Genomic DNA, 23,359 nt, shown 5'->3' on the forward strand with positions numbered 1-23,359 from the left:
GCACACAGTGGCCACAAATAAATAATGTAATCAGCTATGGAGGCGAAATGAAAGGAATCAAAGGAGACAATATCGCACACGAGCGAGAAACTATGCACTGTGCACAAAAATGGGTGCTAGTCGATGGGTGTGCTTATGTAATATGCTTGTGTAAATGGTGTGGGAGCTGCTCAGCTGACAGCTTTTTTTGCTAGCGAAATTTGAAAAAGATTCGCACATCATTTTTTTATGACCGGAGGTCAGTCTTTAAATGAATAAATTAAACGTATGTATTACTTGTGGCACTTGTGCTCCATTTTATTATTATATTTTGTGCTTGTTTTTTTTTTTTGGTTTTTGTTGCCGGACTGCCCTGCATAAAACATTGAGCACATTAAGCATCAAACGAAACGCACCCTCATCCCGGCACTTCTGCTCCAATTGAGACATTTAACAAAAAGGTTCGCTTACCTTTTTTAGTGCGTGAGTGTGCGAGTGTGTGTGTGTGTGTGTAACACGCACCGCTCTGCATATCCTTTTGAACTGCTCGAAAAATAAAATAACAGTGGCACAGTTTGGTAGCCTCAAAAACTTGTTGATTTCAAAGATTAACGAATATAATTACCTTTGAATTCATTGTAAAGACTTTTGAAGGCATGCCACTATATCTATTTGTTCCGAAATTTCGTTGGATTCAGTTCAAAATGTGACATTTGGAAACTAATTTTTTTTTTAAAAGAGCTGCAACCACTGTCTACTGTGATTATTATACTTTTTTTTTGAGATAAAAGGTTCAATTTTGTCTACGCTGGCCAGGCAAATGGCGATGTGTTTTCGTTACTTTTTCCGGCTGTTCGTGTGTGCGTTAAACGCTGGCCAAAGGAAGTGATATCCTTGGAGCCGCCAGCCAGCCGATTTGCCAACCCTTTCGTACAGCTGTGCAACCCCCGAATTTTGCTTTATTTTATTTTATTTATTTCATTTCATTACATTTTACGTATACGTTTTGTGTGCAAGTATTTCAGCCGCTCGTTCGGAGCTCGTTTAGACATCGTTTTGTCATTTTGGTGCTATGTGTGTGTGTGTGTGTGTGTGCGAATGTGCCTTAAATGTCAAACCCTTTTCAAAAATAGTCCGTCGGAGGCCACAGAATTCGCTCGTTGTCCAGCACACATTGGGGCCAAACTGAACGTCTCGTAAATCGTAAATTTTCCGCTCGTTTTTCCCAGTTTCCTGCCGCTTCCTCTGCAGACAAATAAAATTGTATTATTAACACATCTGAGAGGCCAAAGTAATGTTTGGTCAAACGTTGCTAATACGCCCAAATACTGAAAGGCGGTCATGCAAATTGTTTACCTTACTCCAGGCATTCCCAGGATTCCCAGACTGACCGATCAAATCGCAGTGTCTGCACATTAGTCCACCCAGACACGCACGGATTTTCCTTCGATTTTCTTTCGATTTTCCTAGGATTCTCCATTCCAACATTCCCCCCTGATGAACTGCGACTGCCACTGCCACTGGCACTTGCCTTGCGCTTTTCCCTGGCTCCTGTCTAAATGTCCATCTGCCAGTTTCAATTTGAAACAATGTCGCCCGGGGCCAGAGAAGTGCAATTACTTTCATGTTTGAGGAATCGCTTAGAGAAATCAGGCAACGTCTTCGGACATTCCACTCTTGACTTTCTGATTGCTGGGACAGCAATTAAATGCGGGCCATGAAGGAATAGTTTATCCCAATGAAAGTCGCCCAGCAAATGCAAACAAAGGAGCACTTGACCAACTCGATGGCAAGTTTGTAGCCAACACTTTTGTTTATTTAATTGTGAGAAAATCCATCGGCCAAGTTGGGATAACAAGCGAAGGGTTCGACTGGCTATCGATTCGAATTATTCATACGGTGGCTTAGCTTTTCATTTGCGTTGTTATGGTCAATCTATTATCTTTCTATTCACTTTTCCGGGTGTCATTCCTTATACTCGTAGCTCTGCTTAAAAGCTGAAAGAATGCCTGTGCTACACAGCTGACAAACACAGCTAACGACCCGCATCACATTTTGAAAGATTTTGCACCAAGTCTTTCTTGGCTATGAATTATAATTAAAGTTGTAGGCAAAAAACTGATTATTTTATGACGGAAATTCAAAAAAATTATTTTGGCAAAAATTTAAAAATTTTAGATGACTATTTTAATCATAACTTGACTAAAAGTGATCATAAAAATGAAAGAATAACTGTTTTGAGCAGCTAATAACAAGGACTAACCATCTGTATCACTTTTTGACCGATTTAGGAAAAATAATTTTTGAGTCATTTTTCGCATTTTTTGTAAGGGGTAACATCATCAAAATTTGCAAAAAATGGTCAAAAAATAGAATTTCCATTCTAGTATACAGTTTGATTGGAAATTTAATTACGAGCTCAACGAGGTATGACACTCCATATTTGGACCAATATTTTCAATGTTTCAGCTAAAAATCTGAGAAAATCAATGTTTGCCACTGACACTCTGTTAACTTTTTTTTTAAACCAACTCTCACTATGACGTGTGACCTTTATTGATGATGTATTGTTTAATAACTGAGGTTGCCCGGAGAACAACCCTTTCGATTTGTTAGCACCACATGGTGTATGAAGATTAAAGTTTTCGTAAACTGCTGAAACCAAACTTATTTAGTCCACACAAAGGGCAGACTAGCAAACTTTGTCAGCTAAACAAAATTTTGATCAGTAGTGCTAACCTTTTTATGAGTATAAATACGTTTTCTTTTTTGTTTTTTTCAACCTTCTCTGTAGTTCGATTAACACTTTTTTCGGTGCCAGCGTGACAGGGAACATGACAGTGAAAAATAAAATGAATATAGCTAACGGAAGGAAGGAAAATGGTTGGATGGAAAATGGGCGGGACAGTGTAACCAAACAGAGAAGCGGAATTTTCCCAGAACGTTGTGGATGTTGATTTTCCACCGATACCACCGATTTTTTGCTCCCTTTTCTTTTTTGGTGTTTTGCATGTTCACACATTGACCCTTCTTTTGCCCAAAAAAAAAAAAAAAGGGAGCAAATTTATGGCCATTTGAGTGTTTAAGTAGGGCCAAAAGAAAGGCGAGCCTTGTAGCAATTAGCAGGACCCGAAGTATTTTGTTGACCTTATTTAAAATTTATTTGCTCCTAGGGCAGCCGAAAGTACGAAAATAAATTACAAATCAACCGCGAGCAGGACATTAGTCATCGCCCCCAGATCCCCAGATGCCCAGATTCATCGGGGGCGAAAGTGAATCCGAAATTGCTTGTTTGTTGTGTATCCCGATCTCGACGAGGTCGTTGTCCAATGCCAATTGTCCGGTGATTTCGAGTAGCTGCCCTTATCAGCTGACAAGCAGACCGAACTGGACATACCGGGCGTATGAGTGATATATGCGACTTGACCTGCGTTAATTGCAAATGAGAAACTAAAGAACTTCATTCACATTTTCATTGCAGCTCTGAATTCCTGAGGGAAAACTGCCAGAAGTCGAAATTCCAAAAAAAAAAAGGTAAGCTCACAAAATATTTAAGCTTATTTAATTTAACAATACAAATTCGATAATTAAATGAGATTTAAATCAAATTTCAACGCTTTAACATACCATATCATATGTGAAAACTAGCCGAACCAAATTTGAAATAGAACCTTTCGATAAGAGATTGATTACTTTTACTCAAAATTAAATTCAATTTTGCCTTTACACCAAAATCCACAACGGTTATTTATTCATTCGGTAGCGGCATGAAAAAAAATTGGAGAGCTTGAATTCAATCAGAGCGAAATACTTGAAACTCAATAGCAACATGTATGGCAAACATAAAAAAAAAAAGAAAAAAAAAAAAACAGAAACTGTATTCAATGTGGGAAATAAAAAATGTTTTACCGAAGCTTAAACATATAGCTATAACTATACTCGTATGAAATGGTTCGAAGAGGATGCCTCTGCCAAATAATAAATCAAATCGTTGTACCGATGGTGCCATGATTTTTGACCACTCGTCCTGGTCGAACGCCTTATGGTCGGTGGGCGTGGCAGTGGGCGGTTTGTGAGTGGTAACGATGCCAACAAAAATGTTGGACATTGGTCGAGACGGCGTCGTGACCTTCGCAGCGCCTTTTTTTGTCGACTTTAAAATGTACAGCAAACAAGTGGCAAGTGTTGCCGAGATAAATATATTTTTGTATATATATATATATACATATAAATATATAGATATATACTGAATAAAATAAGCAAAAACAAAGGCCAAGTTGAAAACGACGAATTTATTTGCAACACGCGCCAGTCTGGCCAAGATCTGTCGCCGCAGATAATCCCGCAAAAGGGCATTTAGTCGACTCGCCACTATGCCACATGCCACTATGCCGCATGCCACATGCCACTAGGCCACATGTGCCACATGTGTACAACGAGTATAAACGCGTATATGTGCGATTCCTCACAGTCTCCGCTGACAGCCATTAAAAATGCTGTAAAGTTCGAGGCTGTGGGTCCTGGCATGCAATTAGCAACCAGTTTTATGGGCACCGCTCTTTCGGACATCGAACCTTTTTCAACTTTGGCACGAGGAAGGAAGCTTCTTGCTTCTGCTGCTTATTAGTTGCAACACCTAGAAGAGTGAATAGTGAATAGACACCGAACTTCCGGCGGCTAACTTGGCACTCCACTCACAAGTTTATATGAGCTCATTTGGCGTGATCAACTGCGGTGTAAAACTATTTTTGGGTATCCTCCATTAGATAAAGCCCAAATGGCAGCCATTCGAAATGAAAAGTCCTGCTCGTGCGGCAAAAGTTTGCAATAATTATGCCAGTTTTGGCCGCAATGAAGCAGAAGGCACAGTTCGCAAGCTGATGAATTTCCTGCAGCACGTATTCAGGAAGTCAGGAAGTCAGGGGTCAGGGGTCAGGGGTCAGGGGTCAGAAGTCGGGAGGGCGGGCCTGTTTAAGGGATAACTAACAACTATTAGGTGAACTTTTTAATGCGCAACTTTTGTGTGCTGTAAATTTGGGCCACGAACTGTGAAGGCATCAGAATGATTGGCGGGCCCCGGGAACAATGAAACTGCAGTAATTTGGGCTGTTCATTTACATGGCCCGATATAAATACGCAAATTCACTGAGAGCAATTGCCCCAAAGTGTTCAATGTTAATATATAAATTATATGTAGATTTGTTGCTCTAACATATTCATTACCCAACCACCTATTTTATTGCTATTTTATATATCATACCATTTCAAATCACACCATTTGTATTTCACGTGTACGTACATGTGAGATAACCATGAGATAAGAGTCCCCATGCGACTGCGATTAATATGTTTGGGCGAGGGTGTGATATGGGCCAGTTTTTCGCCCACAGCCACCCATTTGCCTATGATTTATAGCCGTAATTAAAATCTGTAGCTGCAGGCTGGCTCAAATAAGTCGCTAAGACTTTTGTCAAAAGACATAAAGGCGAGCTTAAAGCGCTGGCCAGAGGAATATATCCTTTTATTCCGGAATTTAATTAAGCCAAATCCCCCTAAACACACACACACATACTCGCCGCACAGATTCCACGGCAGCCAGTGAAAATGTTGAGGGAAAAGCGGAACTGGAAAATGTAAGGGGGGGGGGGGGTTGGTTGTGTCCATCCAATATTGCCGTATTGTTCCCATGCCCCCCTCTCTGTTTTTCCTGGGATCTGCCAACAGTACACATGATGTTGCGTTGCTATCTTTTGCGCACAGCCTGCATATTTGTTGAGTGTTCATACAGGACACGGACCAAAAAAAAAAAAAGGGGGGAATATCGGTCAACAATAACAAATAGGCCGACAACTCGGTGCTGCCCGGCCGGCAGCGGGAAAAATGTCAACCAAAATGAAAAGATTTCATCAACAAAGGCCTCCAAATGGGGCAATCAAATATTGAAATACATGACAAAACTGCACTAAAACTTGTTCCATGCATACGATTATTTATTTGGGTATTATTAATACACAATGCGACGCTTGAGGATAATATATATAAATATATTCGAGTGCAATGCAATTTTTCATATTTTCTAGTGCAACTGCCAGTACATTTTTGTGCCTAAAACAGAGAGCCACTTCACGCAAAAGTTTTCCAGTTAACAGCGAAACAATTCAGTCAACACCTTCGACGTTCTACACGTTGGCACTCAATTGAGATGTCTGTGCATATCATCGACAATAAATTGCAAAAAAAAAAAAGTGACTGCTTTACTGCCCACGGATATACTGGCACACTTGGCTTGCTTTTTTTTTTCACTAGCTATTCTCGTTTTTACGCCGCACACCACTGCGTATGTGGAATATTTATCGCTTGTTTTCTAGCCTCAAGTGAAGAGACTTTTGAGGCGGTGAAAGGTGTAAATCAAATGTCTGGAATTTGCTCAGCAAGTGAGGACTCTGCTGAATGGATAATAAAGATATGGCGTCATATTTTAAACTAGCCCTGATAGTTTTTAATTGGGAGGATTAGGAAATATTGGGTCGTTCACTTAAATTACAAGTTGAAATGTTAAGCTGCAGTTTGCCCAGCATGCAGTTGAGCTTTAGCTTTTGACGTATAAAGAAGTGTCTAAAGTATAGTGCAAAGCTAAAATTTTGTCAGATTTACCAAGTGCAAGGTGGGAAAATGTTGAAGCCAGTCATAAATTAGGTTTAGTTTTTACAGAGGATACGAAATGAATAATGTTTTTAAATGGAAAGTAAGTTCGCCAGTTCTGTAACCTTGGACACTGGACCAGAGCCCTCGTTGTGTGCTTTTAATAGTTTCTTGCCGTAATTGAGCTGGATTCCAGAGTTATAATGGGTTTCAGTGATGGTTTTGCTTTATAGTTGTGACAAGTGAGGTTTTTCGCATTTTTACAGCTCGATGCTGTGTGGTTTACGACATCACAGTGCTTATTTACACTTAACGAAATGGAAAGTACACCCACGGCACTTAAATGCCATGAAAATATTAATAAATTGCATTTAATTGCCGGCAAGTAACTAAAAAAAAAAAAAAAAAAAAAACGAAAATTAGATAGCAGGTCGAGTGGGGGACTTGTAATTCAATTACCGTCGGACCCGACGTCGTCTGCCAAGCGTCTCAATATAAAAACTCAATTTATTGGATGCCAACTTTTGCCGCACACACATACATACATATATATATACCAACATATATATTTATATACATATATAAACGGGGGTGTTGGCTAGAAGTCTCGAAGTCTCCGAGTCTCGGAGTCCCTTGAAAGCCTGTCAACAACATTCAACTTCGCAGTCCGGGCCGCAATAACATCACCCGTAGTATTGGCCTATAAAAACGAGGGTGGAGATGGCAGCTTAGCCTGGTTTTATAAGGTGCTGGTTCCTTCTGGTGGAGCAAGTGCAATCAAAGCTGCAGCGGCGCACACAGAAAAACCCATTAAGGTACTCAAAGTGCTCATCCTGGTGAAATCTCTTCAAAAATAAATAAACTACGCCTTTGGCTGCCGAAACTCTGGCAGACAAACTTTGCCGAACGATTTGGTTTTTCATTTTCTAATTAGTTAAGTTTCGTTATGATCATATGAATGACTTGAAATACTCAGAAATTTATTGCTGTGCACAGGTCAGGACTAGCAGCAAAATCCGATGGAAAGTAAAAGCAAAGACGCAAGAAGTCCAAAACCGCAGCAGCTGAAAAATAGAAGCACTGCAACGTTGGCAACAAGAAAAATAGAACTGAATTGAGATACAGTAGCGGCGGCGGTGAAAAGCCCACAAAAGAAAAGAAAAGCACTGTGACAACCTGGGAAAAAGTACATTTAAAGAGCAAACAAATGTGCTCCAAATCAATTTGATATTCTTAATATATTGTTTTAAATACAGCTATAAATGCGCATTCGAATAAATCGCTCTACATTGCGAAAGTGAACCCTTGTGGCGAAAGTCAAAATCGGCAAGAGTGAAAATCGGAGACAAAGACAATGGCCATGGCAAAGGCAGCTGCTGGACCAAATGGCATTTCCATGGAAATTAACAGTTCGTGGACCTTTTTGCCCAACGCACAGATACAGAATGTGCGTACATACATAACAGTACATATACATGTACGTATAATTAGGAGCAGTTGGCATCGATGCCGCGGCATTCGATGCTCCTCCTCCTGATGGCATCGATAGCATCGATGGCATCGATGGCATCGATGGCGACGCTTCAATGAAGTGTGCGCATCATTCGGCCGAATTTGTCACGATTAACAAAACGCGATACTCGTATTCACATCACTTTAGGCCGACTCCTCCGTCGACCCTTTGAGTGTGTGTGTGTGTGTGTGTGTGTGTGTGTGTGTGTGTGTGTGTGCGAAAGAGACGGGTAACAGAGCGGGAAAGAGCAGCAAGTTCGAAACGAATGGCGTAATTGATTCACTTCGATTGATTTTGGTCAGCAGCTGGGTCCTCCGGTTACCAGCTTTTCCCAAATTTTTCCCACTTTTCCGCTGCTCATCTGCTCGTCACACAGTTTGCCACGTACTCATGCGGCCTGCGACAAATGCTCATTATGAGGCATCAAACTAGTTAAGGAAAACTCCGATGATGTGTGTGTGTGTGTGTGTGTGTGGCAGAGTGGGAGTGAGTGAGGAGGAAAATAGCTAGGAAAATGGTAAGAAGACAACAACAAATATGTAACAAAAACCTTTTAGTTGTAATGAGAGATCTTGCCACAATTTGTTGCTTATTTTTAGACAACATTGTGCGAAAGTGATTGCAAACTCGCTGGCCATCTACAAACATTTGTGACTTCGAATCGTTAGGTTAATTGCAATTTTTTTGAAATACTCATGAAACACTCATGGCCAAAATGGCAATTCCCCATCTGGAAATTTGAACAATTCACTTTATGACAGTAATTTAGCTCCGTTACGTTTAGCATTCGGTGTATTTTACCAATTAAAATTTGTTAACGCCTTGTATATATTAATTATGTTTATGGGCTGTGATGCCTTGAGTTTTGTGCATATTACTTTTATTATCTGACCGTAAACACTCCCCCTGGAGAAGCAAGTTAAGATTGCCAGCCAAATAATTGTCCAGCTATGGGAGACGTTTCTTCCGTTACGAGAAGTCCCCAATGTCCCGATTCAAGCAATCGACTATGTCTAACCGAGTTCATGAAACCAAAAAAAATGACCACAAGAAAGTGGGGTATGCTGGACTAGTGGAGCAGAATGGCTTTACTCTGCATAGCAAAGATAAGATATGTTTAAAATCAGAGTTTTTCTTGCATTTTGCAAGATGCTTAATTGAAAGTATCAATATCCTTAGAGGGTATTTGCCAGTCCATTCCCAATTTGGCTAGCCGTCACATTATTATTTTAGCCAGTTTTGGCCGTCTTCGGTTTCGAGCTCATATTTATGTGGCCACTGGGAGCTGTTTGCCGAGACTTAAGTGATTTTGTTCGCCGTCAGTGGAGCGACAACTGCTGCTGCCAAATTCCCAAAGCCCAACGCTTTTGGCCTTGGTCAGTTGAGTTGGCCAGCTGGCTACTTTTGATTATTGTTATTATTATTCTTGTCAGTCAACAGTTGATACTCCTGCCAGGTATGCACGAACACGACCTCGTGCTGCACATACAAAATGTGGCACACACGAAGGGAAATTGAAAAATATTACGCACAATATTTGGATTTTCCACTTCGAGTTGCCGAAATTTTTCGATTATAATGATTGAAATTTGAAATCTACGAATGACTTTTCTTCGTGTGTAGTAGCAAAGCATTTAGTTCATTGGACGCTGTCTGCCATTTTGATTCGTTTCTACTTGGCTGACATCTTTTTCATGTTTACTTTTGACTTAATTAGGCAGCAGGAGGCCTCCGCTCCCGAAACACCGAAGGCCATCCAAAATAGCAGCCGACAGACACGTGGCCCAGACCATAGTTCATTTCGCCCACAATTCGTGACAATATTCGCCAGGACCAAGCGTTCATGTTGCTCTTTGTGCCGGACGTACTCGTTGTCCTTGTCGTAGTCGGCAACTGAACTCATGAACTGAACAAGAATAATAAATGAAGCGGGCGACGCGAGTGTTCGACTGTGAAATACGCTTTGGAAAATGCCGGCGTTTTCATTTCGGTCAGCCCAATGGAAATGAGATTCGCCCACGGATAAAACAAAAAAAAAAAAAAAATAGAGCCAAGGCAAATGCATTGGATGTGGTGTCCACAATAATTTTACATCTCCGCTGGGAGCAGCAGTTGCCCTTCGGAGGTAGGTTCTTATCTCTATCGTAATCGTAATGAGATGGTCTTTAATGTCATTTAAAGTTTTGATCTGAGAAAAATGAACTGCAAAGCAAAGATTGACTTTCAGGCAAATGCTGCCACAGAACATTTTGAATATATTCAAATAAATATCTCATTTTAAATCACCCATTTAGTATTAAGAACTTGAACATATTTACGCGCTATCAGACGGGGGAAATCTTTTTGTTTTCCTAAGTTTCTTTCGGGAATTGCTGTGCTCCAATTTGTAGGGGCAATTTATAGTAAAAGTTTTTCCTGCACATCCAACAGCTTGCAGTGGATTTAGATGTTTTTTTTTTTTTTTTTGTATCGCAACTTGCGCGCCTTTGAGGGATTTTCCGTCTTTGCCGCTCAATTTTCTTCGCAACAGCCACCGCATTTTCCCCATTTCCCCATTTTTCCCACAACAATAATGGCTGGATGGATGGATGGTTGGTTGGTTGGTTGGTTTGGGGGGAGGGCTAGATAAATATCTTTGCATAATTAAATCCAATTGGGCGCACAACTCGCAGCTTTTGTTCGCAGCTTTCGGCTTTTGGCCAAAAAGGGCGACAAGGGGCCAAGTCAATCAAAAGTTGGCCCACAGCTCAGCTGGCCAGCGGCGAATAATAGATGGAATAAAGTCCGAATGGGCCAAGAAGTGGGAAAAATCAGAGAGAGAGAGAGAAAAATATATAGCGAAGTAAGACTAATTGGCAGCCCGCTCGCCGGCATAAACTAATTAAATCAAATTATATAGATAAAGTATATATATATATCTTCGTCGAGATCGTAAATCGCTTGCCACTTTGACCGCCCGCAAGGCGCCGAAATGTTGAAATACTAAAATACTGGAGAACACCTATCTGGATAGATACATATACATATATTGTTGTTTATCGAACTGCGTCTCCTAAAATTGATTTACTAAACTCATTGACGCAATTCATAATTCACTCATAGCGTAAAATAAATGGCTATTTCTTCAACGGCAATATATGAAATTCGAAATTCGAGTTACATGATAGTGATATTTAAATCCTGATATCTCCATGTCCAGCTGCTGGCTGTTTTTAATATTTTGGCAAATTTCATTTATTTCACATATGCGCTGGTAGCTGAAAATTCGAGAGTTTGTGGCCAAGTAAACACGCCAATGGCATTCAATTGTTTTCCCTGCACAGCCACTGAAATTTGGCTTGAAGCGAGCTTGGGAAATTTTCGCAACTGCAGCAAAGCGGATAAATGCGTTCGGTTAGGGATTTTCCGGCTAACATTTGAATTGGGCCACAGGGAGAAGGTTAAATTATTACATGGAAATAACTAAGTTTACTCAACGATTGCCCAAAGTACCATGCTTATGATTCAGTGTCTAGTTTGGGGCGTAAGCAAATAAATCATATACTAACTTTTTCTACAAAAAAAAAAGAAAAAAAAAATAACAAAATTGCCGGGGTGCGGACAGTGAATAAATCACAGGGTAGCCATAAAGTAGTGACTGTCGGTTCTCACATATTTACATTTATATTTCCATAAATTACTACACATGAAACTAAAACGAGTACCGCCCGTGTTTTTTTTTTTGGTTTTGTTATGTGGCATTTACATTTCCGCATGTCAAATTTCACACTTCTGTTGAGTTCACTCGTTTTGTTTATGAACTAATCCCTCCTCCCTGAGGGTTTCCTTCGATCTATGTAGCACTCAGCTTGGGTTTTTAATATAACATTTTTGCGGAATTGTTGCATATTCATTGATTATTTTCGCATGAGGCCACAAGTTTAATTGAGATCAAGCCGTTGAAAATATTTCATTTCGTAATTCGTGCGTTGAAAAACCAGCAAATAAATATCAAGCATTCGTGCATCCAGTATCTGCTATCAAATGCATGTCAAATGTGATTGACGCAACGAAATTCAGGAGGAATGTGTGTTTTTTTGGGCATGTAATCTTGGTCGCTGTCCGTTTGTTTGATGGACACTGTTCGTTATTAAATCGTGTGCCAGGTGAAAAAAAAACCTACATACATACATACATATATGTATCTGCTAAATACTGATAAATCTCGGCCCATAAAATCGCATGGCCAGCGATCAGTTTTTCAATTAGCGCTCAGATCCTTGGACCAATTCGCCTATTTTGGCTGCTTAATTTTGCGTAAAATCGCACAGGTGACCGGCGATACTGGCAACTATTTCAATTTGGCAGCCAAGTGGCTTTCCAGCACATTAAACCCTGTCTGGCGTCTGCTCACCTCGCTCGGTTATATATTTTACTATTGTATATATGTGTGTACATTTTCTTTTGAGCCCCTAGTGGCTGGCGACAAGAGCCAAGTATTTTCGGATTTTTAGCCATTTCGGGCATATTTTTTCTCTGCTGCTTTCTTCTTCTGGCCAAGTCTCAATGACAAAAGCCTCGAATTTAAGGAGTGGTCTTAGTATTCCCAATTCATAACTAGCGTGGGGCAAAAAGTTTGTGAACAAGTTTTTGTCAGGATTATTGCGAGTTTTTGGCTTGGTTCTGGGGCTTTGCCAACTTTCCACTTGTTATGTGCAGATTAATTGTGCGATCCTGTCATCGGTTGCGATGCATGTCTGTACATAAATTGGGAAAATATTTATGTTCACTTCAGAAAGATTATGATTTGTCACCAAAATGGGGGTTGACTTCAAATGAGAAAATCCGCAAATGTTTTACTAATCATTTAAAATGCTATAATTTATGCATTAAGGCCACGTTTCTATGTCTGCAGCGAAAAATATTTTTTTATTTTTATTATTTGATAAAGTCGAATTAAATGTCAATGCTAACAGTTAGATGATGTTATTTGCAGTCGACAAAAGTTGCTGGCCAAAAGTTTCGTGGAAAATATTTCCTTTATTCCCATTGTGGTTGTCAACTTTTAGTTTAATTCATCGAGTTGGCCACAAATTATATTTTCGTAAGCTTTCTGTGCGTGGTGCCGCTTTAAATTTTTGTTTAACTTTCGCACACATGTTTGCGGCTTGTGCGAGTGTTTTCCACATGTATATTCAGCTTTCCTCTGGCTTCCCCATTTTTGCGTTTAGCGTTCTGCGTTTTCCGCTTTTCCCGCACTCAGTGCGTCCAACACTTGAGCCACTTTTCAATGGAGGCGGACGAAAAGATTTAGCCCGGCTCCTGGCAACACTTTGCCTCCACCTTTCTCCTCATCCCCACTCCTTTGGTCCCATCAAGTCGTCTGCCAAGGTATGAAAAACTCGTACATTTTCTACAAACATTTGGCAAATTGTTATAGAAAAAGCCTCGCACACACACATGGGAATATATATGCGGATAAATTTGGTTGCGAAACTCGACTACAACATATGTTAACGACGCATTTGCCTTGGGGATCCGTCTGCCGGCTGTGTTCCTATACCCTTTACTCGAAGATAATGGGGTGGGTATGATGGGTTTGCAATAGTTTAAGACACGCTCATAGGCAGTTTTAAGCGAGCAAATCTAGTTACTCTTGGCTAAAAAAAAAAAAAACATTTATTACATTCAAGTATCTAAACGACTAGCACACTTTTAGGCAGCTGCACTAAAGTCGATCATGCCGAGATACTTTTCTATCTTTTCGTTTGTTAGCATATCACAGCACGTGACACTCGCTGAGTGCCTGCCCAAAGTAGGTCCACACTTAGTAGGCAAGCATAGATTTTAAACTCGTGTTATGTAAAAACAACGAGGAAACCGGCAAGAGACACAGAGAAATTGAAAGGGATAGGAGACTGGCGACTGGAGTGCAGTTACAGGAACAGGATAAATACATAGATTTAAGCTGGACCAAACAGACATCGGGGCAACTTTCTGACAGCGGCAATTACTTGCTAAAATACTCGAGTCCTGGCTTAATAAAAGCTGAAGAATTCCAAGGAAATTGAGTAATTTGCACAGCTTGAAAGCAACTTGTGATGAGGTCATTAAATTGCTCTTCTTGCTGGGAATCTGGGAATAACAAACCCGCAGCGATTTGAGTCGGCAGGCCACATTTTATTTAAATAGATTTATAAATCTGCCATATTGCGTCTGGCCCAACTCTAGGCTGCCTTCTCATTGTATAATTACATTTTCGGTCTGCGCATTAAATATTAAAAGTTGTTTCTTTTCTTTTTTTTTTCCTCTCTGAATGTCACACACTCGCAATATATTGAATAAATGTAGAAATTCTTAAATATTTGATGAAAGTCAAATTGTACAAATTGTTGCGAAAAGAGCAAATTTCCGGCGAGTTATTGTATAGAAATTCACATTGAACATCTTTCGCATTTGTTTAAAATCGATATATAGATATTTGGTCTACTTGTTTTTCCATTATGTGTCACCTTTATTCCACAGTTGGGCTCCATTTGGGCCACAGGATCCGCTCTCATCGCCTTACGGGCGAGCATTTGCATATTTTGCAGTTGCTAACGGTAAAGCTATGGCCAACGTCGAAGGTACCTTTAACTGTAAGTGTGGCGGTAATCGTAACCGTAATGATGGAGCGGATTTGTGCCGGCTTCGCGATGTAAATGCGAGCCATTCGAAGTAACGAAGTGCATTCCACACGCACCACTGCGATATACATATATTCAAATATATATATATATATATAAATTTAGGGTTCGTTGAACCTGCCTAATGTTGTCTGTGTGTGTGTGTGTGTGTGGTTTTTTCTTTTTTAGTCTTATTCGAGGTTCATTTCCGGCGCAGAGGCGAGCGGATGCGGAATGGCAGCCATTTTACGGCTTAGCCGGTGTTATTCAAATTGAATTGCAAATAAAATGTAGGAATGAGAGTGGCGGTCTCACCGGCTGCAGCAGCTGCTTAAATAATACAATTCTATTTGAATGATTTAGTTTCTGTTTTTTTTTTTCGTTGCAAACTGCAGCATAAGGTGGCAAGCGTTTGAATCGAATTCATTACTGCGGCACTTTCATGTGCTCGTCGGGGCAACAGGACGGATGCGCGATATACGGATTGCTTATACGCAGTGGTCAGTGCATGATGATGATTTTTAGTTAAATCTTAGATGCGGCATTGTTATTCGTATTGATGAGAATCACTTGCAGCATAAATTTGATTTAATAGAAAGTAATAGTCAAAATATATGCTGCTGCAGAGTACAAATCTAAAGTGCCTTTGATAAATTAATCAGAGAATGCTGCATAATCTACTCTGTGGCAGCGCAAGTATTTCTTTCGTAAGTAGCTTTTCCCTGCGGAAAACTGAGATGTGACTGTAAAGTGTGCCCAATAAAGCGGAGTTCCCGATTCAGATTGAGATTTTCTCCGTTTGGCAGACAATTTTCTTTTTTTCGGGGCTGTCATGTCGAGGCAGACATCTAATCCTTTTTATGTGCCTCAGACACGCAAGGTGCTGCCAATTTGTGTGTGGCGGCTTATCACTTATCTAGGCGGCTTTTTGCGAAAGTAATATGGTGGGGGGAGGGCTAGGGGTGCGTTATGGCTTTGCCCATTAAAGTCGAAAGTGGCGGGGAAAAAGCCTCAGCGATGCGTGCAGAGTGGCTGGGAAAACTTTTTGCTCGAGGATCGCCGGAGGGAGCTGGAAAATTCAACAGTAGCTGAATGCGGCAGCGGGGTGCTGGAAAATTCATTCGGTGTTGGGGGGCTAGAGAAAATCCACCTTGGCCAGAGGCCATCCAGCTATTATTGCTGATGCCTTTTTATTTTAATTCCCAAATCGAAAAAGTTTCGCCTTGGCGATTAGGCGAGTAAACTCTAAACGCTTTAAGCGTTTCTTGGAAAAGCTGCGGAAAATCGGTGGGCTAAAGCGTATGTGAAATACTAATTTAACATGTCTGAGAAGTTTGTTTTTTTTTTTTCTTTTCTCCTTCAATGCCATTTGGCCCACTGTGGCGGCTTTATCTCATTTTGTATGTAATTCAGAGTCACGGAGTGGGAATGCAGAAGTTCTTATCCCCCAAACGATTACAAATGATTAAGTCTAAAAAGTTTGCGTGCAAATAACTAGAGTAGAGCTGATATTAAATGCAAAAAAAAGACAGCGCGCAGTCTTATTGAAGGCAAACTAAAAAGGTTTATAGTACATTCAGTCGAAAAGTTTGGCCAGCCAAGAAGATTGTTTATAATCATTGGGATTTGCAGATTTTTTGTCGCTGCAGTGCAAACGATATGGCTGTTGGCTGTAAAATTTATTCATTGCATTGCAAAACAAACACACAACGTTAAATACATAGATGCCACCAAAGAGCAGCAGCCACAAAGAAAAAAAAAAAAAAAAAAACAAAGAGGGCATAAGCCGTGGAAAGCAAACATTAAAAAAAAAAATTAAGGGCAAGAGACAAAAATGCCAAGAGAGTCAGTCGCCTAAATGGAAAATGGAAAATTACTTAAGCCATTCGAAGGCGAGGGCTTCCATCTCGTTCATTCATCTTGTCCTGGGGCAACGACCATGCCCACTTTTCCTTACGCCCCATTTTCCCACGCTCCGCCATTCAGGCTTTTTGGGGCATTTTGTGTTTTTTCCTCTGCTATTTTCTGTTATGCGTGTTGTTGTTGTTGTTTTTTTTTTAGCCCAGCTAAAAAGTACAATTAAGTTCATCTACCAAAAGCAAGGCATTCAAACCCATACTCCTGTCGATTTTTCGACGACATCGTTCTATTTGATCGATTTTTTTTTTGATGCCATTGGTGCCGTTGGTCCTGTTAGCGGGGGCGGCACACAGCCCAAGTGGGCGTGGCCGGGCTGCGGAAAAAGCGGTGCCAAAATGGCACAAACATCAATGCATGTCTTGGATTCGTCCTTGCAATTCGCACTTTTTCGAAACGCGTACTATTTTATTTTGCTCGACACTAAATTCATGCGCCTATTAACTTTGCCTCCATGGAACAACGGACAATTTCCCGGTAAGCTTATATGTATATATACTTATATATACTTATACCACAATGTTATCGAGTAAGCCGCAAAACTAGTAAACAGTTTGAGTGTTCTTCGCATCTCAGCTCGCAGGTAATGCCCAATTGATGCCATTGAAGGCGAAACTATACTATACTATATATTGGAAATTCATTTGGGCAGAAGTGTTTGTGTCTCGAGGCAGGAAAGAGACAAGCATAGTGTAAAGAGAGCAAGAGAGAAAGAGAGAGAGAGGGGGGAAGAAAGAAACAGAGGCATTTTAATGGCAGTTTTAGTTCCACTAATCGCTTTATGATGATGACTTGACTATGCATAAGTGTGCGAGCGTGCAACGAAGTGTACGTGTGTACACGCAAAGAAAATGCACCTAATTACGTTCAGAATTTGAGCGAAAAAGGTATCAACTTGCTTGGCTAGAGTCACGATTTTGTTTGTTTTCTTTATAGAATTTCATAAATTATTTAGCTCAGCATGACATCGCGAATTTCTGCCAGTGCATTCGGTAGTGTGCACGTGTTGTTTGCAAGTAAGATTCGCATCTGCGTTGTCCTACTTAAAGTTTTCCATCACCGTCTTCTCGCCTTTTTGCTCGCTCACGTAGTAATGGATCAAAGATGGCGGCTAATGTCTGTGTGTGAAGGGGAGGAAAAGCGGAAAAGCGGAAAAGCGGTTGGGATGGAGCTGGACAAGATGGAAAATAGATCAGAGCGTGTGTCAAAAGAAAAGCCAAGGCGAGAGCATAATTAGTGAGCCGCCGTCAAGGAAATCGATATGCAACACCTAAGTTAATTAAACGGACGCCATCTGCGAACTTGAGTGACTTTAATTTGGGACTTGGCCAGCCATTGGCACGTATCATTGCAGTGGAAATGTAGCTGAAGCCGGGAAAATCCCACTTAATACCGACCAAAAAAATAAATACAGTTGACAGATTGGGTTAATTTCGAAGGGATTACGGTTACATTAGACGCCTTTCTATACCATTCATCTGCCACAAATGGCTGCGTTGCTTGGCTTTTCAAAGCAAAACTATTTTGCTAGCCAATATGTAAATAAAGCACTTGAATGTAACTTATAAATATATTCCAATTCAAGGAAATGTTTCTGTGTTCTAGAACTTCTCTGCAACTAGAACTTCGAGGAAAAATGTAAAGTGACGGATGGCTGAGAGTCCGGCACGGAATGGAGTGAAATTTCCCGGCGGGCTTTTTTCTTCGACTCGGAGTGAACTCTTTGCCAGTACGCTAATTAAAAGGACTCGGCGTGCCAGTCGGTTAACAAGTGAAGATATGTCCTGGGATTTGAGTTATTTCCGTTGCGGTTTGCCGCCTGCAACTGACGTCGTTTCTCAAAATAGGATTTTCCCGAGATTTCCATTTCGTTGGCGCTTTGCTTTTCCTCACAGCGGCTGACGCCTTGATTGCATTTTGCATGTTCCCACGACATTCGATTTCGCAGCTGATTGGCAGCCAACAATCAATGGCAGTTGATTATTCCGTTTGCCTGCTTTTCGCTTTTCCGCATTTTGCGATCCTTTTTTAATGGCCAGCAATTCGCGTCAAAATAGCCGGAACTAATTTAATAATTCATTCAATTGTGTTCGAACGCATTGTGCTCATCGCATTATTGATGAGCTCAACAATTTAATCTAAAAGAAATAAACTGCAGACTGCAGCAGCGCTGTGCATAAATTAGGCTTGTAAATCCGTTTGTTAAAACCAGCAAGCAAATGTTTGCTTTAATCATTAATGCCAAATGCAATTAAATTATTTATATTAAATGATTTATTCTCTAACGGCCATCGTAGTGCAGCAGTGCCATTTTTTAAGGCAATCTAAATAAATTATCATTGGCCTTATTGGTAAGGTTAGTTAAAGTTGTTAATCGGATTTAAGAATTTTATCTATAACTTCATCCGTTTTCCTGGCCATCTTCATCTTCAAATGGCACACTTAAATCGCATTAGGCATGTAGAACATGCTGAATGAATGAGTTTTTCTTCGGTCTTCGGTCTCTGGGTCACATTCAATTTTCTTTTTCTTGGGAGACAAGCCCAGATCCCAGACTCCCTGACCTCTGACCCCCAGGCCCGTACTTCTTCGTGCGCTTATGTGGGTCAATGTGGCCATGACAAAAAAAAAAAAAAAAGAGTGGAAAATAGCAAACGGCAAGTCGAAAATATTGGCAAAGTTCTCGGTTTGCCAATGCGAAAAATAAAGCCATTAAAAAGGCAGCATAAACATGACATAAACATGCGGAATACGCTGTTATTAGCCGGCTTCTGAGATCATGGCCAAGAAAAGGCCAAAAAGTTACCATATCTTTCATAATTTTTACGTTATGGGGGCTATTTACAAAATAGTTGTTCGAAGTTAAAGTTCATTGATGCCATAACGTTTTAGGTTCCCAAATAAATTGAATAACAACTGCGATTTAAAGGCAATGGCAACTTTTCAATCAAACAGGCTGATGCGTTATTTTTTGAATTACACGGAAAATCGAAATATATACAGTTGGCCATTTAGCTTGCATTTCCCCCGGGAGCACAATTTAAAATATGCAACGCTTTTAAACTAACTAAATGAATCATAACCGTTTTGAATATTCAACTCAGCTGGCGAACAAACAAACGCTGCCCTCCAAACCTTTTAGCAAATCGAAATCGCTCAGACAAATGAAAGTTGGCTCCTTTTGTTTGAATTATTCCCCAAACGGAAGCGTTTTGGACCGCCTTTCGATGGCATTTTTGCTTTGCGAAATACTGCGGACAATGCCGAAAGTTTTGCTAAGACTAACAAGCCGGAACAAACAAATCAGCGGAATAACTTTTACAATTGTACTTTAATGTGTTGCAGCAGAAACAAGCGAAAGCCGACAACTTTTATTATAATTATACCCGTTCCAAATTGTTTAAAGCATACTTGCTTACTTGCACAAAGCTAAACTTTAGATGAGCACGAAAGTAAATAAGCCTGTAAGCGGAACACCAAACAAGATTAGTAAATTAGTTTACTAATATTTCAACTATTGTTTTTTATGAGCCCGCTAGTTGTTGACCTCTTTTCGTAAGCCAACTTCAGTAGCTTTCGTATTTGTAAGGTTACCTGCTCTTCCAATCAGTTCAGCTCCGATATTGAATCGAATAGGATATATAGTAAGATAAAGCTGTATAATTTAGTTATAGACTAATTATAGATCAATTTCAATTACTTTGCAGAATGTATGGCGTTTTTGAGCAGCAGTACAACTAGCGCCAGCATATAGATCACGGAAAATGCCTGATTTGCGAGCTGCAATTGAGAATTAAGGCAGCGCCAGGGGAATCCGCTCGAGAAACCCACGTCCACGAGATGGACAACTATACGGACGTACTGTACCAGTACCGCTTGGCACCGTCCGCCAGCCCGGAAATGGAAATGGAACTGGCCGATCCGCGTCAGATGGTCCGCGGATTTCATCTGCCAACCAACGAGTCGCAGTTGGAGATTCCCGACTATGGCAACGAGAGCCTGGACTATCCCAACTACCAGCAGATGGTCGGCGGACCGTGTCGCATGGAGGACAACAATATCAGCTATTGGAATCTCACCTGCGATTCGCCACTGGAGTACGCTATGCCGCTCTATGGCTACTGTATGCCCTTCCTGCTGATCATCACCATTATCTCGAACTCCCTGATTGTGCTCGTTTTGAGCAAGAAGAGCATGGCCACGCCCACCAATTTTGTGCTAATGGGTAAGTTAAATGGCTTGTTGTTTATATCGATAATTTAGTGTGCACACCAAATGAACTTCCAATTCGTATCGTGCCACATGCAAGTCACTCAATTTTCCAGTTGCTCCGTTCAAGGACTCTCACTGAATTTTACCCCTGACATTGGCGCATTTCGGATATAGTATAATTGTTATACAGCTAAACAAATTTAGTGAAATATTTTCCAGTTTTAAGAACACCACCCTTGCACCAAAAAGAAAAAGGCCCCACCTCCGATTAGGCCCATTTTGAATTCCCCCTTTTGCAGACGCCGCCTTTTATGATTATTATTTATTTTTATTCCATGTCATTTCATGCCGCAAGCCTCGGCACGTCGCCTCTTTTGGCGCTTAATGTGCCACAATGTTAAATCAGGCAGAAGTTTTGTGAGATTTCAAATAGCTGGCGAATGTGCGTGCTCCCCAGAGCCTCTTCCGTATCCATAACCCCCCCTCCCCCTCCACCAAATCCCCGCCCCCACCAATTCCATCCACATCGCGTAATGCTGAGATATTCCAATAGCGTGTGTAATGCTAATGGCTTGTCGTCTGGCGATGGGAAAAACCCGGGATGACTGCAGATCATGCTAGGATTTGAAAATGGCTAACAAGGCTGCTTTCAGTTAGTTTAAACTCTTGAACAATAGAAGGGCTGTGAAAAGCGTAGCCTAAAGCATTTGATTAACTGTCGGGATAGCTAAAAATGAAAATGATACTCTCTCGAGCATAACGGCTATCAATGGGTTAGGAGTCATCACTTAACCGCCGCCTGGACCAACTACCACCCACTAAAAGCCATAATCCATAACCAGTCACCACCCGCCGGGTGTCAAGCGCAGGCCAAGGCTAATCGCATTCGGTTCAAGTGACAGCGGACCAAACGTGAAATGAACTTTGGCCCTGCAGCAGCGGCAACCGCAACACAAATGGCACGAAGCACATGTGCGATATTTGTCATTGGTTTTGGCCAACAACTCATGTTTATTCTGTGGCTAAAGTACTTGTAATATTTAAACCATCAAAATGCCAGCTCTGAAGTCAGCAGTTAGGTGCTATCTAATTCGAAGTTATTTGGGAATTTGTTCTCTCTGTCAACCAGACCAGGCCACAGAGGACTGTCAATTCAGTGAGCGGGCCAAAGGTCAGGTCATCAGGGTGTGTCATTCAGTTCAAATGTCACTGGGCCGAGAAAAAACTACTGAAAACTACAAATGGCGAATAGTTGATGTTTAAATTACTAGAGATTTAACAACATTCTGTTGCCTTTTGCCAAGATAAATTACCAATTATTGTCGGCTAAATAAATACGTAAATCATTTATTTTAGTGCGTTCGCATTTTAATTAATTTGTAATTTAAAACGGCACAACTTTCGATCACTGTTTGCTTACCAGTGAACCATGAACTCCAACTCCAGGGTCAACACCCAATTTAACCCATTCGGCATGGTAAGTCGCCGTAAATAATTGAACAGCCCATCGATTATTGGCCATGAAATCAGTTTCAACAGATGCGAACAAATTTTGTACGTCCGTAATGTGACATACGTAATGCGCAATCCCACAGTCCGTTTACATTGAAAATTGCAATTGATTTGGCATAAGCATTAGCATAATTTCCCAATTTCTAATTTCCATTTTTGACTTTCTCTTTCACTGCAGGAATGGCTATATGCGATATGCTGACGGTTATATTTCCGGCACCCGGTCTCTGGTATATGTACACATTCGGCAATCATTATAAGCCCCTGCATCCGGTCTCCATGTGTCTGGCCTACAGCATTTTCAATGAGGTAAGTCAACAAAGACGCCAGACGTTCGTCCAGTGGGCCACCTACTGTTACACTCAGCGAAATTGTATGCCAACTTTCTCCAAAAAAAAAAAAAAAACAATTCACAATGTTGCATAGACACCTTTGTTTGTTGAGCAATCTTAGTAATGACCTAACCGTTAACACTACCTTTAAGTAAGTTATAAGCTTTAATTTTCCCACAAATGTCCCTAACTATAATCCAATGGAATCTAAAAGGATATCTAAACAACTACAGCCATCTCCTTATTCTAATCAAAAAATACTCCCCCCACATAATTTCCCTCCAAGAAACCCATATACAATACACTAATAACATTCCAACCCCAATAAACTACAAACTATTAACAAATATTGCCACCAACAGATTTGGGGGCGTAGCACTACTAGTGCATAAGTCAATACAACACACTGTCCTCAACATAACAATCGATATAGAAGCAATAGCCATAAATATAGAATCTAAACTTAAATTAAACATATTTTCCACATACATTTCTCCGACCAAAAACATAACTAACCAGACACTCCATAACACATTTAACATACAACAAACACCCTCTCTAATTACGGGAGATTTTAATGGATGGCACCCATCCTGGGGCTCCCCAAC

At 40.7% G+C, this 23,359-nt stretch overlaps 1 protein-coding gene across 4 annotated transcripts in view, besides 1 other annotated feature; it reads left to right on the forward strand.

Moving 5' to 3' along the window:
* Positions 1 to 23,359, forward strand: part of SPR (Sex peptide receptor) — a 47,357-nt gene that overhangs the window by 11,580 nt on the left and 12,418 nt on the right. For 2 of the 4 annotated variants that reach the window (NM_001382034.1, NM_131997.2), the window contains exons 2-4: positions 3,461 to 3,513; positions 20,403 to 20,920; positions 22,598 to 22,728. In NM_001382034.1, the coding sequence (NP_001368972.1) occupies positions 20,536 to 20,920; positions 22,598 to 22,728 (516 nt within the window). In that variant the 5' untranslated portion in view covers positions 3,461 to 3,513; positions 20,403 to 20,535. Of the gene's footprint in view, positions 1 to 3,460; positions 3,514 to 6,559; positions 6,725 to 20,402; positions 20,921 to 22,597; positions 22,729 to 23,359 lie in introns of those variants that run through there. The other 2 variants (NM_001297964.1, NM_001297963.1) reach the window with 2 other exon arrangements.
* Positions 22,879 to 23,359: part of a mobile genetic element that runs on past the window's edge.

This window comes from Drosophila melanogaster, chromosome X (genome assembly GCF_000001215.4).
Source record: "Drosophila melanogaster chromosome X".
Classification (NCBI taxonomy): Eukaryota; Metazoa; Arthropoda; class Insecta; order Diptera; family Drosophilidae; genus Drosophila; species Drosophila melanogaster.